Source organism: Nannobrachium achirus, assembly GCF_963921795.1.
Source record: "Nannobrachium achirus genome assembly, chromosome: 11".
Taxonomy (NCBI): domain Eukaryota; kingdom Metazoa; phylum Chordata; class Actinopteri; order Myctophiformes; family Myctophidae; genus Nannobrachium; species Nannobrachium achirus.
This window is the reverse complement of record NC_137820.1, coordinates 31,922,826-31,941,261: the sequence shown is the minus strand read 5'-3', so window position 1 is coordinate 31,941,261 and position 18,436 is coordinate 31,922,826. Positions and strand designations below refer to the sequence as shown.

At 41.7% G+C, this 18,436-nt stretch overlaps 1 protein-coding gene across 1 annotated transcript in view; it reads left to right on the top strand.

Moving 5' to 3' along the window:
• abcc8 (ATP-binding cassette, sub-family C (CFTR/MRP), member 8) overlaps positions 1–18,436 on the top strand; it is a gene marked incomplete at its 5' end in the record, with an annotated part of 122,126 nt that overhangs the window by 42,692 nt on the left and 60,998 nt on the right. The window contains 7 exons of the mRNA XM_080737275.1: positions 2,739–2,873; positions 5,095–5,257; positions 6,921–6,961; positions 8,208–8,353; positions 14,245–14,362; positions 15,081–15,254; positions 18,118–18,190. Coding sequence (XP_080593401.1) covers positions 2,739–2,873; positions 5,095–5,257; positions 6,921–6,961; positions 8,208–8,353; positions 14,245–14,362; positions 15,081–15,254; positions 18,118–18,190 — 850 coding nt within the window. The remainder of the gene's footprint in view (positions 1–2,738; positions 2,874–5,094; positions 5,258–6,920; positions 6,962–8,207; positions 8,354–14,244; positions 14,363–15,080; positions 15,255–18,117; positions 18,191–18,436) is intronic.

The window sequence follows — 18,436 nt, the reverse complement described above, 5'->3', positions numbered from 1 at the left end:
AGGATCCAAAAATACATCTTTAATACTATGTTCTTCAAGCCTTTATCCTAAACAACTACTTTATTTGCATTCTATTTCTTTCAGACAGGTTCCACACAAATGTCTAAATTAATTAGAAGAATTTGAGTTTAATCCAACGTCTCTCTTGCTCATGCAGTATCTCAAATAATATTCAATCAAATCTAATTACACAGTGCTGTGGAAACGCTTTGTTTTGTGTCAGTAATGGCTGAACTAATCACCATGGCAGCCTGCCTGTTAAATCAGCTGGAGGCGAGCAGCATATGCCTCGTTGTTCGTGTGAATGTGAACAGAATCAGTATTCCCACGCTGTTTGCACCTGTATCTGCCCCACACAGAACTGCCACTGGGCCCAGCCGCCCATTACCTTGTCTTGAAAATGGCCAACATTCTAGTCATTTTCTACAGCCCACATATCCAATTATCTCCCTTGTTCTGGCAGAGATCAATCCTCCCCGTGCTAATGTTAGCACGCTTTAACTCTGAGAGTACAAATAGAATTTGGTACTATAAATGCTAAATGGTGTTTTTATATAGCACCTTTATCCAAGGTGCCTTAAAATTATTGCGCATTACAGTCACTCATTCACGGGGGGGGAGTGGCTGTCTGTGCGTCGGTTGATGCATTTACGAAACGCATTTACGTTTAGGTGTGATTCACTCTTGAAGACCTGGGATTGTATGTGCGTGGGGGAAGGGTCTCGACTCCGCAGATGTAAAGTTGCATAATGTCTACAGTTTGATGTGCAGTATTTATGTGCCATCCAACTGTGCATGCGGCAGGTAAGAGTGTCTCTGATATACCGGTAGCTGACTGTAAACACGCACACGCACACGCACACACACACACACACACACACACACACACACACACACACACACACACACACACACACACTTAGGGCTGTCAAAATTATTACATAATCGTCTAATCGCAATGAGGGAAATTCAGTATTTGCAGCCCAACCCAGCTGCTTCGCAGCCCACAAGGAGCGCGTGAGCAATTAGGGGTTAAGAGTCTTGCTCAGGGACACACATCGACATTGCTATCCTGGCCGGGAAGCACGGACAACCAGGGGAACTGGTTCCCCAGGCAGGCTCCCTAACCATTCAGCTATGGCCGCCCCCATATGTGTCATATCTACCATGTGCAACTTCAAAGCCTAAAAGCCAAACAGAAATGTAATTGTCAATGACAAAAACACAATTAAATTGTAAATCGCAATTATATGAGTGACAATTAATCGTCATGTAAAATGTCATGACAGCCCTACACACACTTATTCCCTCTCTTATCCTCACTTTGCATGCCTATCGTCCTTGGCTTACCGCCTGGTGATGGATGAAAGAGACTAGAGTGTGTTGGTGTGAAATGTGCAATCCTTCTCCATCTATCTTGTGTGTCTCCTGGGGAGGAGGGATGGCTGCTACTTAGGAGGAGCCGTGGAGGAAGAAGTACTCGAGCGGAAACCAATGCATGTCCCAAATCATTCATTGTGGACAGTTAAGAAATCGAAGGGCATGCTTGCCTGTAACACTGTGCGATTGGTTTTAGTGTTCTTAATCATTTGATTCCTACTACACTTTATGTCTGTATGTCTACTTTTTGATCTACCACTAATTGACTATTTTACTGTTGGAATTGCCTGTAAGTCTCTCGTGACATTGTAACTGAGGGTGACCTCAATTGTCCGGTTCGAAATAATTAAAGGTTTGAATGTGTGTGTGTGTATGAGGGTGTGTGCGTGCATGCATGTCAGTATTATTTATTACAAATGCTTTGTTTGCACTATTATACCCAACATCTCCAACCAAATGGTTTATTATTGTCACATCTCTCGCAGGTTCTGCTAGATATACATGTCTTTCTTCATGTCTCTCTCGGTTATAATTCAATCCACATCAGTGTATAACGTCTGCATAACGTCAAGCATATCCCCATTGTTGGGCTTTTATCTCCCAAGTTTCAAATATGTTGTTTTTGTTAAGTAAAGCCCTGCTTCATCATACAAGACTGTCACACAAAACTAGTGAAAATAGCAGATCTACAAGCACACAGCGCCTCGCATGATAATGATGAAGGTGGTTTACAAGGGAGTCTTAAGTGGCAGAGCCAAACTGCCTTGTACTGCAGTGTAGCTCTTATGGCAATTAAATTAATTATGTCTCTTTAAATGTACTGATGTCTTCATGACCGAGGACATTATTGCTTCCATGAATGCACTTTGCCCGTACAAGCTTCCCATCCCGAGCAGAAGGTCAATAGGGAGCAGTGTCAAATGCAATTTAGATGTACCTCTTATTGGAATTAAATTCAATCTTCTCCGCTTTCTTCGCCAAGGTCAATACCTGATCTCTCTCTCTTTCACGCTTACGTGCACACACAGCCTGCCGTCGCACTGACTTCTGTCCAGTGGTGTAAAGTACATTTACTATTACATGTACAATTTTGAGTATTTCTGGAGTATTTACAGTACTTGTACTTCTACTCCACTACATCTCAGAGGCAAATATACAAATTTTACTCCACTACAATTATTTGAAAACTTTAGTTACTTTGTCAATTTTGATTATTATTACAAAACATACATTAACCACTTCAGCCTTACAGTACATACATACATTTCAGCCATTTGAATATAGCCGATCTCCAAGCTCACAATGTGCCGCATCGCATACTGACTTTTTTCCACCACTGCTTGTGTCTGTATTCTCAGATCATCGTAGGAGTGATCCTCCTCTACTACCTGTTGGGGATCAGTGCTCTGATCGGGGCGACTGTCATCGCTGTGTTGGCTCCGGTCCAGTACTTTGTGGCCACCAAACTGTCCGAGGCACAAAAGAGCGCTCTGGTGAGTCTCTCTACCTGCCCTTTATATATACAAACTCCTGTTGATCGACTATTGTTGTTATCTCCAGCCGTTTTGCCCCTGATTAAATGTAATGCAAACAGTAGCCTTCATTGTGTGGAGTCTGGCCTACTGCACCAAGGAAACCATGCTGATCAAACTATATTGATTTATCCATATTGCATAAATATGTGCAGGCATGCGCGCGCACACACGCACGCACGCACGCACGCACGCACGCACGCACACACACACACACACACACACACACACACACACACACACACACACACACACACACACACAATCACCAAGGAGGAACCAGAGGAAACTAGAACAAAATCATTTGACTCTTTTACTGGTACACAACTAGATGCAACAATAAAGACAGACATACAGTACTACGCACAAAAACATTATTATACGTTTACCTACACACTCGCTCAGCGAGCCACCTGAGACTATACAATACCGTCATTATCTCCTTGTGAATAATAGCTTTCTTAACCTGGCTGAATGGAACGGAACAAATTGAATGCCTCTATTCTTCTCACACAATGTGTTCATCCCGTCCATGTATCTTCATATTTGCAATCTCACTAAAGCATTTATTCACTCACACCCACAAGGCTATTTCACTGTAACGAGAAACTGTTCTCACACCTTTATTGTGGAGCAGGATATTGTGCATTGTTGAAGCAGATACTGCGTCTGTAGCCATAATTGCTCATACCGTACGTGAAGTTAGGTCTGGGCAATTGCACATGTGTGCAATTATGGATGTACATGGATCATTATCATTGAACCGTGTAGCTGTAGAAGATTGCCGTCATTTTGCACTCTTGCACTGCATCTCAGCATGCGTATGTGTGTGTGTGTGTGTGTGTGTGTGTGTGTGTGTGTGTGTGTGTGTGTGTGTGTGTGTGTGTGTGTGTGTGTGTGTGTGTGTGTGTGTGTGTGTGTGTGTGTGTGTGTGTGTGTGTGTGGCTTCATTCCTTGATTCCTCAATCCAATTAACAATGTAAATGTAAATTGATAGGTTGTCCTTTTTATCCACAAGGGAAATTAATTTTGCTCGGTTCAGTGCAGATAAAAACCCGATTGAAAGATATGCCACACCATATTAAAAGGGCAAAAATTAGAGTAACTATGAATCTAAAATATATAAAAAAGATTAATCTATTTTTAAATTGTTTGTGCGTTTGTGTGTGTGTGTGTGTGTGTGTGTGTGTGAATGGGGGGTCATGTTAAGTCCTCAACAAGGCGCAGGGTTTCTGGGGGTTTATGTCTATTAAGGAGACTAATGGCAGAGGGGATATTACTTAGTCTGGCATGGCCAGACTAATATCACTGCGTAGGGCAAACATTTATTTACGTCTGGTTTCCAGGCTAGATATTACTGGCACTGTCGTTTTTCTTTTCTCGAATAAAAGTGGCAGCATCTCTCCTGCCTGAGGACAGGATTCTGAGAGCAGATGATCTTTCCTGCTTGCCTTTCTTCACTGCCCTCTGGCAATAGAACCACTGGAGGATTGAGCACTGCATCACATAGGGCTTGGACCCCGATGTCTCCATGCAGGGGCGTCACAAGGGGGGGAGGAGTGGGACTGAGTTACTAGGGCCGAAGGTGGAGGGGCCTGGAATTATGTTATACTTTAGCTATTGAAAAATAGCAGTGCCGTGCTGCGAACTTGTAGATCTGCTATTTTTGGAAAGTCGAGAAAATGTGTGCAAATCTTTGAATATACCGGTATGTGTTTTTTAAGCGAACATTTGTAACTCAAAGTTTGCTTCTGGGGGGTCCCTGGAACTAAACATTTTGAGATGGGGTTCCGTGGCCAAATACATATCATTTTGGGGGTCCTTAACGAGAAAAAGTTTGAGCACCACTGACGTAGAAACATGGGTTTTTCAAAAAACCTTTGAAGGATTTAGAAGACATTTATAGAATCAGGTCAAAAACATTCAAAGCCATTTTTCAAAAATAGCAGATCTACAAGCTCGCAGCGCGGCACTCGGTGCCGCGCTGTGAGCTTTTAGATCTGCTATTTTTCAGTAGTTAAAGCACAAAAGAATGCGTTCCCAGTCTAAATGGGTTAAACCCCCTCCCCCTATGAAGAACATTCATGGGGCCCCGCAGTGAATCCTTGTACCCAGGGCCCAGAATTTGGTGCGACACCCCTGTCTCCATGTAATCAAAGCCTGTCCGTCCGTTCTATTTCAGGAATACTCCAGTGAGCGGCTGAAGAAGACCAACGAATTACTGCGTGGCATCAAGCTGTTAAAACTCTACGCCTGGGAGCACATCTTCTGCCACAGCATCGAGGAGACGAGGAGCAAAGAGCTGTCCAGTCTGCAGACCTTCGCCCTCTACACAACCATATCCAGTATGTCCTGTTATGTCCTGTACCCACAGTCTGACCCCAAACAAACAACCATATCCAGTATGTCCTGTTAGGTCCTGTACCCACAGTCTGACCCCAAACAAACAACCATATCCAGTAGGGGTGTAACAATATAGTAACTGAATTCGAAAAATCGAGTTTAATTTGTAATGATCTACTATATCGATATGCAAAAGCATATATCGTACCGCTTTGGCTTTGTATCGTATCGGTATTGTTTAAAATGCAGATAATCGTATCGAATCGTTTTGCAGTGCAAATAATTTTTTGTATGGAAACTAAGTATTTGTGCCTTGTATTTAGCAATTTTAAGAAGGAAAATTAAAAAGAGGGGTTTAATTACTTTTCCATTCCATATAGCTACTCTTGGTCTATCGATAAATGTGTGTAATTTCTGTGTTCATGTCAAGTTGCGGGTTTGTCCATGTGTTGAAATATAATGAATTTGCTAGAGAATCACAGTGTTTACTAAAAGATTTTCCCTTAAAAACATGCACTATTGACACGTTTCACACAGATTTAATGTCTTTGCTAAATAGTTACTATATTGATTTTAAATCATTGAATCGAATTGTACCGTATTGCCATGAATGAACCAATATCGTCCATGTATCGCATCGTCAACCATGTATCGTGATGCGTATCGTATCGTTATTAAAATGTATCGTTACGCCCCTAATATCCAATATGTCCTGTACCTCAGTGGTTCTCAAACTTTTTCAAGTCAAGGACCGCCGAATTGACCCTTATTATCCCACGGACCCCCATTTGAAAAGATATGCCGGGGACCCCCATAAGAGAAGTTTTTTACGGCTCTAGCAGTGATTCTCAACCATTTTAATTTCAAGGACCCCCACTTTTATATGCATTAGGCTAGGCTTGTAAATTGTATGTGTGCTACAAAAAAAAAAGGTCTGCCAAGTTGAATGGATCAGTGTAAACAAGCATTCTGAACCATGCTAGGGATTTCAGATGAAAAGAAAATGGCAGGGATAAAAATACTGGTGGTGTGAATCAATGTGTGGCCCACATACAGAGAAGCCATGAATGTTACGTAACAACTACATAAGTCGTGTGCTCCCCTGAACGAATATATCTCTGCCAGGCTGGGTTGACTATCCAGGGCTGGGTAAATCGTGGATTGGGGGAAACTATAGTGTTCCTTTTGTTTAACTCTCAGAAAACCACTGGTAGACATTTTTCAACGGATCTGCAAATTTGGGAAGTGTGATAATAATATTGTTTGAAGTGAATGGTGTCCATTTTTCTTTTCTTTTTTCTTTTTCTTTTTTGGTGATTAAATCTTTGTATTGCTTTTCAGTTAGTTGAAAATAGCCGACCTACAAGCTCACCGCGAGGCACTGTGTGCTTGTAGATCTGCTATTTTCACTAGTTTTGTGTGACAGTCTTGTATGATGAAGCAGGGCTTTGTTTTATGAAAAAACTTGGAGATACAAGGTTTCTGCCCGACAGTGAACGAGTATGGAACATTATGAATAAGATAACTTGATATAAAAACATACCTATTACTGTATGTCTGCATAAACACTACAGTATACAGTATTATGTTGTCTACCTGCATTGTCTGAAATCGCGTAGGTACATAATGACTGATCATGTTATGTTTCCCTCGTGTTCTTTTCAGTATTCATGAATGCAGCCATTCCCATAGCAGCCGTGCTCACGGTGAGTCCACTCTGATCCTGCATGTGATTGTCACACTATGTAACCATTATCCACCCAGGCGTGTTTAGAATATAAACTTTAGCTATCATTCGATAAAGTTATATATATTCGAAACATGCCTGGTCTTCGGCAAATACATGTCATGGACCACCAAATTGATATGTATTTGGCCGCAGACCCCCATCAGAAAAAATTAGGTTCAAACAGTTTGAATACTTAAGTCCTATTTAATTCTTTGTCTAAACAACAATAGCTAATCTGAGAACCACTGGTCTAACAGTCATGCATACGTTGTATGCATTGTTAAAGGCTAGTCACTGCATGGTGGATGTACATACTATGAATAGACATAATGCAATTGATAGTGTACAGTGAGCCTGGCGACGATTATAGATTTTTTAATGATTTTTATTGGTTTACAATCATCTGCTTCCATAGCAACCTAAACATCAGAAAAGCAGTCTGGTACTCCAGAAATAACAGGTCACAGAATGCCTTGATACAGACTAGAGTATTGTTCAATAATACATAATAGTGATCAATTATAGTGATACAAAAATGTATCTTCCCCTGGTCTAAACCGTGTCTGTGGCCATGTGGTCATGTGATCAACCAAATATCCTGTCTGTCTATGAATGTCCAGTGACATTTCAGCAGCCCATCAATTGCCCTGGGTTGACTGCAGACGGTGTGCGTCAAAACAGCCAACCCCATTATTTTCAATGAACCAACCCACACCGGCGGCGTCAGATGCACGTTCACGGATCGCCCACCGCTCCGATACGCCACTGTTCTATTATCCAGGCGTTGCCGCACAGTGAAAATGTCTGCGAGCCGCCCGCAGCCAGTCTGTGTTCCCCTTAAACCGGAGATGGCGAGTCTTGCTATTTTCGCCTTGGGTTGACATTCAACGTGTGTAGTTCAACACTGGTTTGACCGGGCTTCAACCAGTCATTTCGTTTGTAGTTTTCTTTCACGGGGCCAACCACTGCAAAACAAGTCAATTGAACTACACAGTGTTTTGGCTACTCCTCTTCCGTCACGTATGTGTGACCATGCCCTTAGCCTGACATCGCAGGTTTGAATCCCATTCCCAACGACCTTTGTCTCTCCCTGCATGTCTCTCTCTCAATCTTTCTTGTCCATGTTCACTGAAAACGATCAATAAAGGGTAACGATTATAATAATAATAATATTTTTAATATAATAATACTCTAAAAACCACATCCTCACACTGTTTCCACAGACATTTGTGGTCCATGTTCACATCTCTGAGGACGCTGACCTGTCCCCTGCGGTGGCCTTCGCCTCTCTGTCCCTCTTCCACATCCTGGTCACCCCGCTCTTCCTTCTGTCCAGCGTTGTGAGATCTACCGTCAAAGCTCTGGTCAGGTGAGCAAAGCCTGCTTCCCATGGGGGGGTGGGGGGGGGGGGGGGGCATTAGCCTCAAATAGCAGATCTGTAGATCTGCTGTTTTGGAGAAGAGATTTGGTGCAGACCGAAAAAGGCGGTAATTGATTTTGATAATCGACTTGGTCTGAAAAGGTTTGAAATAATAAATGGTAAAATGAATGGTAAATGGTGCATTAACAAAGTGCCCTTTTCCAAAGCAATTAACAATGTGTGCTCTACATTACATGCCTGCTCATCAGGAGCGGTTAGGGGTTCAGTACCCTGACCAAGTGCTAGCAGTCCATGGTTCCGAAGGGCGGCGATACACTAGCCGGAGTATCACTATTTACAATTAATTACAATTAAAATAATTGTAAATTACAATTAAAATACATTTTCATGTGAGCCCCTCTGCACTACGGACACTATTGTGTGGATGAAACAGGGTGGTTATCCCTTTTTCATCCTAGGAAAAAACGTGCACATGACCGATCTACAAGCTCACAACGCACAATCTATTGTGTCCGTAGGCGATGCCTTGACGGCTGTGGCTTGTGATTGGCTGAGCCACAGTCACTGGGGGCTTACCCGGGCCTTTCTTTCTTGAATTAAGTGGAGGAGGCTAGGGGTTCAGTGACTTGCTCAAGGACACGTCTATAATCAGCCAGGGGGAGCCGGAAATTGAGCAGAGAACCTTCCGATTCCATGACAGCTGTTCAACCCCCTGAGCCACAGCCAGAGAGAATAGAGTGATGGGGAAGTGAATTGGTGGTGTATTAACTTAAATTGAATCGAAAACAGGCTCCAGGCTTTCAGTGAGATTGAGTTGTGCTTAACTCATACTGTGCCGATCCCGAACTAGTTCGGCTTTATTTCAATCCAATACAATTTTTTTTTTATTAATTCACTTACCCCGAGCTGCTTGTAGAGTCGTGGGTGGTCCTGGCTCGCTAGCCGCTAGCCAGTTAGCCATTCTACTCTGTCCGACGATATATTCCATTAAAAATGGTTTAAAATACATTTTTGAGCTCCCCAATGTTCACCCGATGTTCGGCGCCGCTTCCGATGAGTACACGAGTGTGCCGATCCCGAAGTAGTCCGGCTTTTTTTAATTACATGAATAAAATGATAAGAGGCCTTCTGAAGCCTGGCCTGATTTTTCTAGCTACTAGCCGAAAGCTAGCAACCTCCCGGCCGGCCGTAATTTGCGAACGCAATCGCCAATCTCCGCCTAATCCAATGAAAGACCACATCTTTAAAGGCTTATATCTCTGGATTGTGTCCTCGGGAAGCGGCACAAGGTTTATTTACGGCGAAATCGCCCAAAAATGATCTTTTAGATGACAAAATGGGAATAGCCATTCTGTTAGCATCTTCATCCGGGACATTTCCATGCCGTGCATGAACGTGAGCATGTGAGGTCCTGGAAGGTTAGGTCCTGGAAGCTAAAGCGCTCGCCTATGAGAGATGCGCTGGCATTCTTTGCCCCTAGAGGGCGCTGGCACTCAATGAGTTAATTAAATAAGGCCGACACTCGCACTTTTGGTAGCTATAGTCTGTCTCCAATAGGCCTAATGAAAAGTCTCTCAATTTATCTCAGAGTTAAATTGATTTCCTGGCAACAAGGACATCTGCATGCTGTAGTGTATCAAGTTTCCACAAAGCCTCAGTCTGACCCCCTGTCTCCTGCTGCACAAGTTATCAATTAACCATCCTCTCATTTGAAAGGGTCTCTCTGCACATGTGCTACTTGTACAGTAACAGTATGGGGACATCATATGTAATATCATTATATGTCACTTTTCTCTATGTACCCTGTTAAATAGGCCAATTGGCATCTGCTGTCTTTCACAAACTGGTACTGTATCTGTTAATGCAAAATACATGATTATAAGACTCTAGTGTCTGGAAAAACAGAAAGTGTATTTGGGGTGCAACAGTTAATCAATTTAATGAAAAAATATATATTGATTTGAATAAAATAACTGATTTGGTGGGGATTTAATTATAATTTATCTTGGCATTATAGCTGAGAAAGGTTTTCTAAAATTGCTAAATGCAACACAATTGCTAGTTCTGCAGTAGAAACATTCGAATTATTGCTAAGAAAATGATCACTAGTTGCAGCCCTACATTCTATATTTGAATTTACCACTCCATTTCCCTGAGCTCTGATAAAAGTCCCTTAGATACTGCATGTCTCATAAAAATCAATGAACCAGAGCTGATTCCCCTAACTGGAGGCTGGATGTCTATCTGGGGACTGTAAAGTCCATGAGAGAACTGCTAGTGTCTGTTTATGTTTATGTAGCCTTGGAAATTAATAGCCTTGATGGGTTAGAAGTGGTTTGTTGAAAATCATAAAGCATTATGGGATTTTAGAGGTGGTTTATTGTCTTATCAGCTGGTGTGACACTGGGATTACTGGAAAGCAGTGGTTCTCAACCTCTTCAGGCCGCAACCCCCCAAAATAATCATATTTGAACTGGGGACCCCCCAAAATAATCATATTTGAAATGGAGACCCCCCCACCCTGGCAAGCACTCGGAATTCACCCTTTGTCAAGTCCCGCCCATTGTTCTGCCCCTCTCCACACCCATTGGTTGCTTTGACTTGGAGGGACATTCAGTGGGACATTCCATCCACTGCCATGTTAATTCAGTTGCTTCATATTGTTATTCTGTGTGCTCAATTCTAATTTCAAACTTTGTTTCAGTCAATTGGAGCTGCTCAGTGGCAGCATAGTGAATCAGCATGTTTTCCAAAAATTATGTTTTAGTTAATTCAACATAAAAAAGGCGGAACCAGGGCGGGACAAGGCAGATAGAGCCTGCTGGTTGGTCAGTCAGGGACCAACCAGGAGCCTAACAAAGGGTGAATTGTAGGATTTAAGGCATTACATTTATTTTGACTCGGTTCCACAGATAAATATTTTGTAGATCGTCTATACTCAGTTCCACAGATAAATATTCTATATATAATATTATATTTTCAAAATGTTTATAGTATAGTTGGTTGATTACGTTTGATGCAGTAATAGTCTTTTTTATAGTCTTAAAGGTCCTTAGATTGTCACTTCACTGTCATCTGAAGACCCGGCAAAATCATGTTTTTTGCTGTTATGGGTAAAAGCTGTGCCTCGCTCCAAGGATTTCATTATAAACAAAAGACAATAACATTAAAACGTTTCCAATGAGGGTTCAGCAACTTGTGTTATGTCCCGGGTTACACAGCAGGGAATGTAGCACAGTAAGAGTCATACTGTGACAATGTGCTATTTTATATCCATAGATAGGTCTCTTTTATGGGATTTTCCAAATTGTTTTTCCAAGCACAACTCGTTAGCATAATGAAAGAGGCATCGGCAAATAGCCAGGATATTGGCTTTTGGTGAACTCCACTCTTAAAGGAATAGTTCACCCCCAAAATGACTTTTTTCTATTGATTAATTACGCCATGGAGACTTGAGTTCAATTAAAAAATATATATTTGTCGCATTCTAAGACAAAAATGTGATTACAGTAAACGTACCATTTATTTTAATCAAAATATTGTCTTAGGAATGTGACAAATACAAAAAGGAGTAAAAAATATATATATTATTGAAGTTTCCATGGTATGAGTAATCAATTGAAAAAAAAGTAATTTTGGGGGTGAACTCTTTTAAGCACCATTCCCACTGGGCACGATAACTATAAAGATAACTATAACTATATCTTTCATCATTGTAATGTTTTATAGTTGGTGTGAACACTGCCATCCACTTGTCTTTGAAAACTATGTTTTTTATAGTTAAGTGTGCCTGCCATGCAATGGCAAAACACTTATTGTAATCCGCCATACTTAATAATAATCACGTCGCTAAATTTTGGCTCGTAATAACTGCCGCAAGATTTACGCCACCGCCGCAATATATACATCAAAACGTGCGGCTCGGCCGGGAATGGTGTGCTATTACTTTTCTAAGAGAAAAGTTGTATCGTTTAATTGATATTAATTTATTAGTGTATTAATTTTACCCATTGACTTATAATGGGAATCGCAAAAACTCACATTCAATATTTCTTTTCTCGCAAACCATAGGGGCTACAGTTTCAAAACTGGGAGAGGAGATTTATAATGATATCAAGGATTAAATAAAAAATAATTTTGTCAGTTGGCCTCATGGTGGCGCTATAACAGTCCACTTTACCTTTCGGCCTGTAACTCTTGAACCGTGGGTCGGAAAATTAAAATTCCTTTTTCCCTGGATTCCTTGGGTCATGACGCATCTCCTCATATAGGCCACGCCCATTTGCGTCAGGATAGATTTTCCGCCATTTTGAATTTTCTTCAAAACACACTTTTTGCTCCTTTTCCTACATATTTTCTGCAAATGTCACAAAAATCGATACACACGATCTATGGACTCATGCGATAAACATATTTAAACGATATTTTGATAGTCCTTACCGTTCTTCCGTAACAGGGTTCCAAAGTTAGCGGGAGGAGCCCGTTTTGTAAGAAGTAGTCATAAATCACAAACGAAACATCCAGTCAACACCAAATTTTAACCACAAGTGGGGGGCGCTATACTGAACATATACCCAAAAGCATTTCCACTTCGACCCATAGGGGGCACCACAAACGCGCAAAACGTAACCGTTTCGTGCCAAAACGTGTTTTTCAGGGGGAACGACCCTCTCAAGACGAAACACTAACACCAACCGCTACACAAGGTTGCACAGACTTAGCGAGCTGCAGGCACACTTAAAATTTCGTAGAAATTTTCTTTTCTAGTTATTTTTATTGTTAGAGATGGAGCTCGAAACAAGGGACTGCTACAAACTCGATAACAAATGTATTGAGTACCCGGTTTCAATAAGCTTTGGGCTTATCAAGCTTGTTATCGAGCATAGCGGCCCATGGCGTCATGTTTGAAAAATCAAGATATGAGGAAATATTACAGTACTCATATATTCATAATTTAAAGCCATTTAACACCTATTTATTGCACACTAATGAATGATTGTTATAATGATATTTAATGATAATATTACTTTCGTCACTGTCATCCTCATAGATGGTGGTCAACAAACTCACAGTCACAACAACTGGCCAATAAAAAAAGATACCAGTTCTTTTCCGAATTTGTCGCCTCATGTCTTTCCACAAAATAATAGAAAACGCTCAATAGTGGGCTCGATAAAAGCCCGGCTCAATAAGCAGGATAGATGAGGTGCTCATTATCAATAAAAACGAACGATCTCCATCCCTAGTCAGGGACGTGCTGGCCATTGGGAAAAGCGGGACAACTCCTGAACGGCCGGTTCATTCCCAGCCGTTCCACGGTTCCAGGCCGGCCATTAGGAAAAAAAAAATAATAAAATGTCAGCCTTTGTTCCAATTTGGGGGCTGGGCAGCCAACAAAGTAAATCGTCACTGTCGGGCAGAAACCTTGTATCTCCAAGTTTCAAATTTGTAGATTTCTTCGCAAAGCAAAGCCCTGCTTCATCGTACAAGGCTGTCGCACAAAAGTAGTGAAAACAGCCGATCTACAACGCGGTGCGAGGCGTTGTGTGCTTGTAGATCGGCTGTTTTTACTAGTTTAAATCATTTTAAAATTTATAAATACAAAACAAACGGTTTTGGACATACAAGGTTTCCACCCGACAACGACGAAATATAACTCATGTAATTGGCCCACTGGCTTGTCACTTGTCATGATCTGAAATGGCAAATCTTTGAGTAGCAGCAGTGCTATAGAGAGAGATCTCTCTCTATAGCGCGCAATGAGGGCCTCTCCAACTCTTTTTGCCGGGGTGAATCAGGGGCCCAGCATGTCCCTGTCCCTAGTTCTAGTGCTCAGTGTGTAATGACCTTAACTCTCAGTATACTCTTTGTTTGTTCAGTGTGCAGAAGCTCAGTGAGTTCTTCTCCAGTGATGAGATTGGACTAGAGCTGGAGCCCAAAGCCACCCTATCACCCGACTCCAGCAACAACCATAACCAAAACAAGTACCAGGCTGTGGTGAGAGAGCACACACACAAGCACACACGCACACAGGCAGACACCGTCAAGAGCTCGTCAATACCAGGATCTCTGTCTTACATCGCTTCAGTACATGTGTGTCCGCTTTGTTCAACCCCAATTTAGTCAGGAACACATCAAAGCAGATTTAACCATTTATTGCAACAAAAGGAACACAGTTACACTCGGCGTTAAAGGGCTCCGCGTTCGGCAACTTTGTACACGCATGCTTGCTAAGCGAATTCAGGGAACTTTAAGCAAAACTCCTCATAGGGTTACAATAGTAGTACAATAGCAATACATTGACATATTAGCTTGAATCAGCAGACATAAAATCACAAGTATTTGAGCCTATGCTAGACTCTGATCAAAAGGTGGAGGCTGGGGTGGAGGAGGCAGCTAAGCAGCAGAAGATCCGAAGCTTTGATGAAAGACAAGCAGAGCTATAGTGATTGCAAGCCATATTTAAAGGAGCCTCCCTTACTGAGCGAGAGCTCTGATTGGATTATGACAGTGTGATGTAATGATCAGCAGATCTGTGAATGAGGAAAGGATCCGGCTGACAGCTGATTACAGCTGAGGCGGGCGAGACTCACGTGTCCTGCATAAACTAACGCTATGATTCATATAATCCCCCTCACCGCCACCCTCCTCACCTCATGTTGTTTTCTCCATCACTGGACATGTGTACTGCGTGTGTACACTCCTCCTCCTGTAGTTGTCCTCTAAGAAGCCATTCCCTCCCTCCTCCTCCCTCTCCCCTTCCTTCTTCCACCTCCAGCCCCTGAAGGTGGTCAACCGGAAGCGTCCGCCCAGAGACGACTGGAACAGGAACTACGCTGCGCGCGGCGACGGCTGCTCCCAGGAGGTGGACCCGGACATCTGTATCAAAGTGAGTCATTATTATATCCAGTGGTTCTCAATAGTATATAATCAAGATATTTGAGAAATTTAAGAAATGTCTTCACCAATGTGTTTCTAAAGGTGTGTAATAATATGTACTAAAAGGTTGAAATTCAACTCCCGGGGGAAAAAAATACAAAAATAAATCTGCTTTAAGTAGCATGTGAGGGGTCAAACTAGGGGTTTTTCATGATGCTGAATCCATTGCAAGCATTTGTTTTGCACAAAAAAAATATTCCTTAGGCTAAAAACTATCCCACAAAACGATGGTTTAGTGATGAATCATCACTTTTCAACGTTTTGTGGGGGCCATTTGTAGCCCACAGAATGTTTTTCGTGCAAAACAAATGCTTGGATTCAGCATCATGAAAAAACCCTAGTTTGACCCCTCATGCTACTTAAAGCATATTTATTTTTTCCTGTATAGTAAATTAATGGGACACAAACACAAATCAGTTTATTTATGAGGTTTCCCCTGGAGTTGAATTTCAACCTTTTAGTACATGTTATTACACACCTTTAGAAACACATTGGTGAAGAAATTTCTTGGTAACAATTTACTTTGCAGGTTTCCCTTACTATAAACTACTTTTTCACCTCAAGGACCCCCCAAAATTATTATGTGTCCACGGACCGTCTAAAAAGATATCTTGTAGCATGGGATGGACGCAAAGATTTGAGTTTAAAAAAATGTTTGCTTTGGTTGGAATAACGTGTTCCTTCCAATGCGTTACGTCCAGCCAGGGAATCTCTCCCCTGTCAGGTGAAAAGAAGCGGCTTGGACTCCTCGTGCATAGAAGGAAGCATGAGTATCGGTCCGTTGCTCCCCAGAGGGAGTGTAGCGCCCAGGATTACATTAGATAATTGGCACTGGGTGAAAATGGGTTGCAAAATCGTGGGATAAAAAAATGATGTGGTTAAAATGATTGTGACACTATAACTAACTTTGCCTAGAACCCCTGGGGGTCCCCAGACCCCACTTTGAGAACCTATGAGATATATGCAGTACAGTGCTGTAGATCCTTTGTTCCCTGAGTGAAGATCTCTCCACCCAATATATTTCATATGTGTAGGGTCATTCTCCATACATGTGAAATATGTTGGGTGGAGAGATAGTCTTGATAGAGCAGGGGTTTTCAAAGTGGGTGACGGGGCACCCTGGGGTGCCGTGACAGCAGTCCAGGGGTGCCATGAGATAATTTGATAATAGTTGGAATTTATTTGGACACTTATAAAATATAAATATAAATGAATATATTTAGTATAATTTTTAGAATTTTTATCATTTTAGTCAGTTCTAACCAAAATGTCTATTATCTTAATGTTTTCCTCGCAACATATTGAACATAATCACTAAAATTTGCTATAAATATAGGGTGCTGGGAGTAAAAATTATGAATGTAATGTAGGGGTGCCTCAGATGAAAGATACATTTCTAGGGGTGCCTTGAGCCCAAAAAGTTTGGGAACCCCTGTGATAGAGAACAGCGGTTCTCAAACCTTTGTAACTTCAAACTCCATTTTAACCATGGTGGATCATTGAAAACACCCGTCCTTGGTTCTGGTGACTCATACTGCCTTCCTACTATGTGAGGGGGCCGTCGGCCGTGCTTTTTTCTTCAATTATAAAACATAAATGAAAAAGGTAATAAATTAGTAAAGATACTGTATGTGAAAGCACTATGAGTCACCAGAGGCAAGATCGGGTGTTTTCGATGAATCTATCATGATTAAAATGGAGATTGAAGATGACAATGGGTTTGTATAGGAAAGGGTAGTGCCTGATACAATGAATATCAAATACCTAAATACTGAATCAAGCAATTTAAAAACTCACACAAGCCTGAGTAGACGATGAAATGACCCTAAACACATTATATTTAAACATATTATGTTTAGGGTCATTGAAAGTGAAATATTTCATATTCATATTCAAATTTCACAAATAGTGAAAATAGAAGATCTACAAGCTCACACCGCTTGAGCATGTAGATCTTCTATTGTGACGATTTCTTATTAGTTTTTTGTTTTACATTTCTGAAAATGTTTGATTTCTAAATAATAATCATAATTAAAAAATGAGGATGTAAAAAGAAGCGACAATTACACACAACCCATAAAAATGCATTTTGCAACAAAAAAATGGGTCCTGAAAAGCAGTAGAGGAACTAGCCCCCGGCGTGCCCCGATGCGAGATTTTCACCAAGTGCCCCTCAACAATAACAACAACAACAACAAACCATATTCCACATATACCTCTTGGTTTCAGAGAGCATGGTAAATATTAACTGTTGCCCCAAAGTCTTGTGTTGAAACTTTATATTCCATAATGCCCGAGTGTCAGAACGTCTCTTCAGCCTGTGTTCCGTCAGCAGCACTAAGGGGCCCTATAGAGCTTCCAGGAAGCTGCTTCCTGTCATACCAGTGGGCATTTCAAAACAAGAGTCATTGTATTGGATATTTGTAATGTGATCATTCACCACATGTTTTATTTTGAAATGATAGCAGCCTACTACAGGAAATAGAAGCAGCCGACACTCACTGTCACACTGGATAGAACAGCGGCTCCGTATACATTGTTATTAGATTTTATTTTATTTTTTTCTCCTCCGACTTGCGCGTGCCCCTGAACGGCATGGGCCCTAATGCACATGCGTAGGCTGCGTCAGCTGTAGTTACGCCCCTGCTGAAAAGGGAAGGATGGATGGATGTGCAGATTTATGGTTGAACACATGGGATAGATAGATAGACAGACAGATGGATGCATGAATGGATGATTGGGTGAGCATGCTGAATGGAAGTGTTGATCTTCCTTTGACATTTGCCATGTGTATTCTTTTATGTTTACTCCAGATAACCAACGGCTATTTCACCTGGACAGACGGACCGGCGGCGCTGTCTAATGTTGACATCAAGATTCCGTTCGGTGAGTGTCAGCCAGTGTCTTTGTTGACCCAGTTTAGTTTTTCTTCACCTCTACTGATAACTGATAACCTTCACTAATAGTCTACATCAGTGGTTCTCAGCCACAGCCAAGAGGTGCAGGGGTGTTGCACCAAATTGTGGGCCCTGGGCCTGGGTACAAGGATTCCCTGCAGGCCCCCAATGAATGTTCTTCGTAGGGGGAGAGGGTTTAACCCATTTACACTGAGAACGCATTATGCTATTGAAA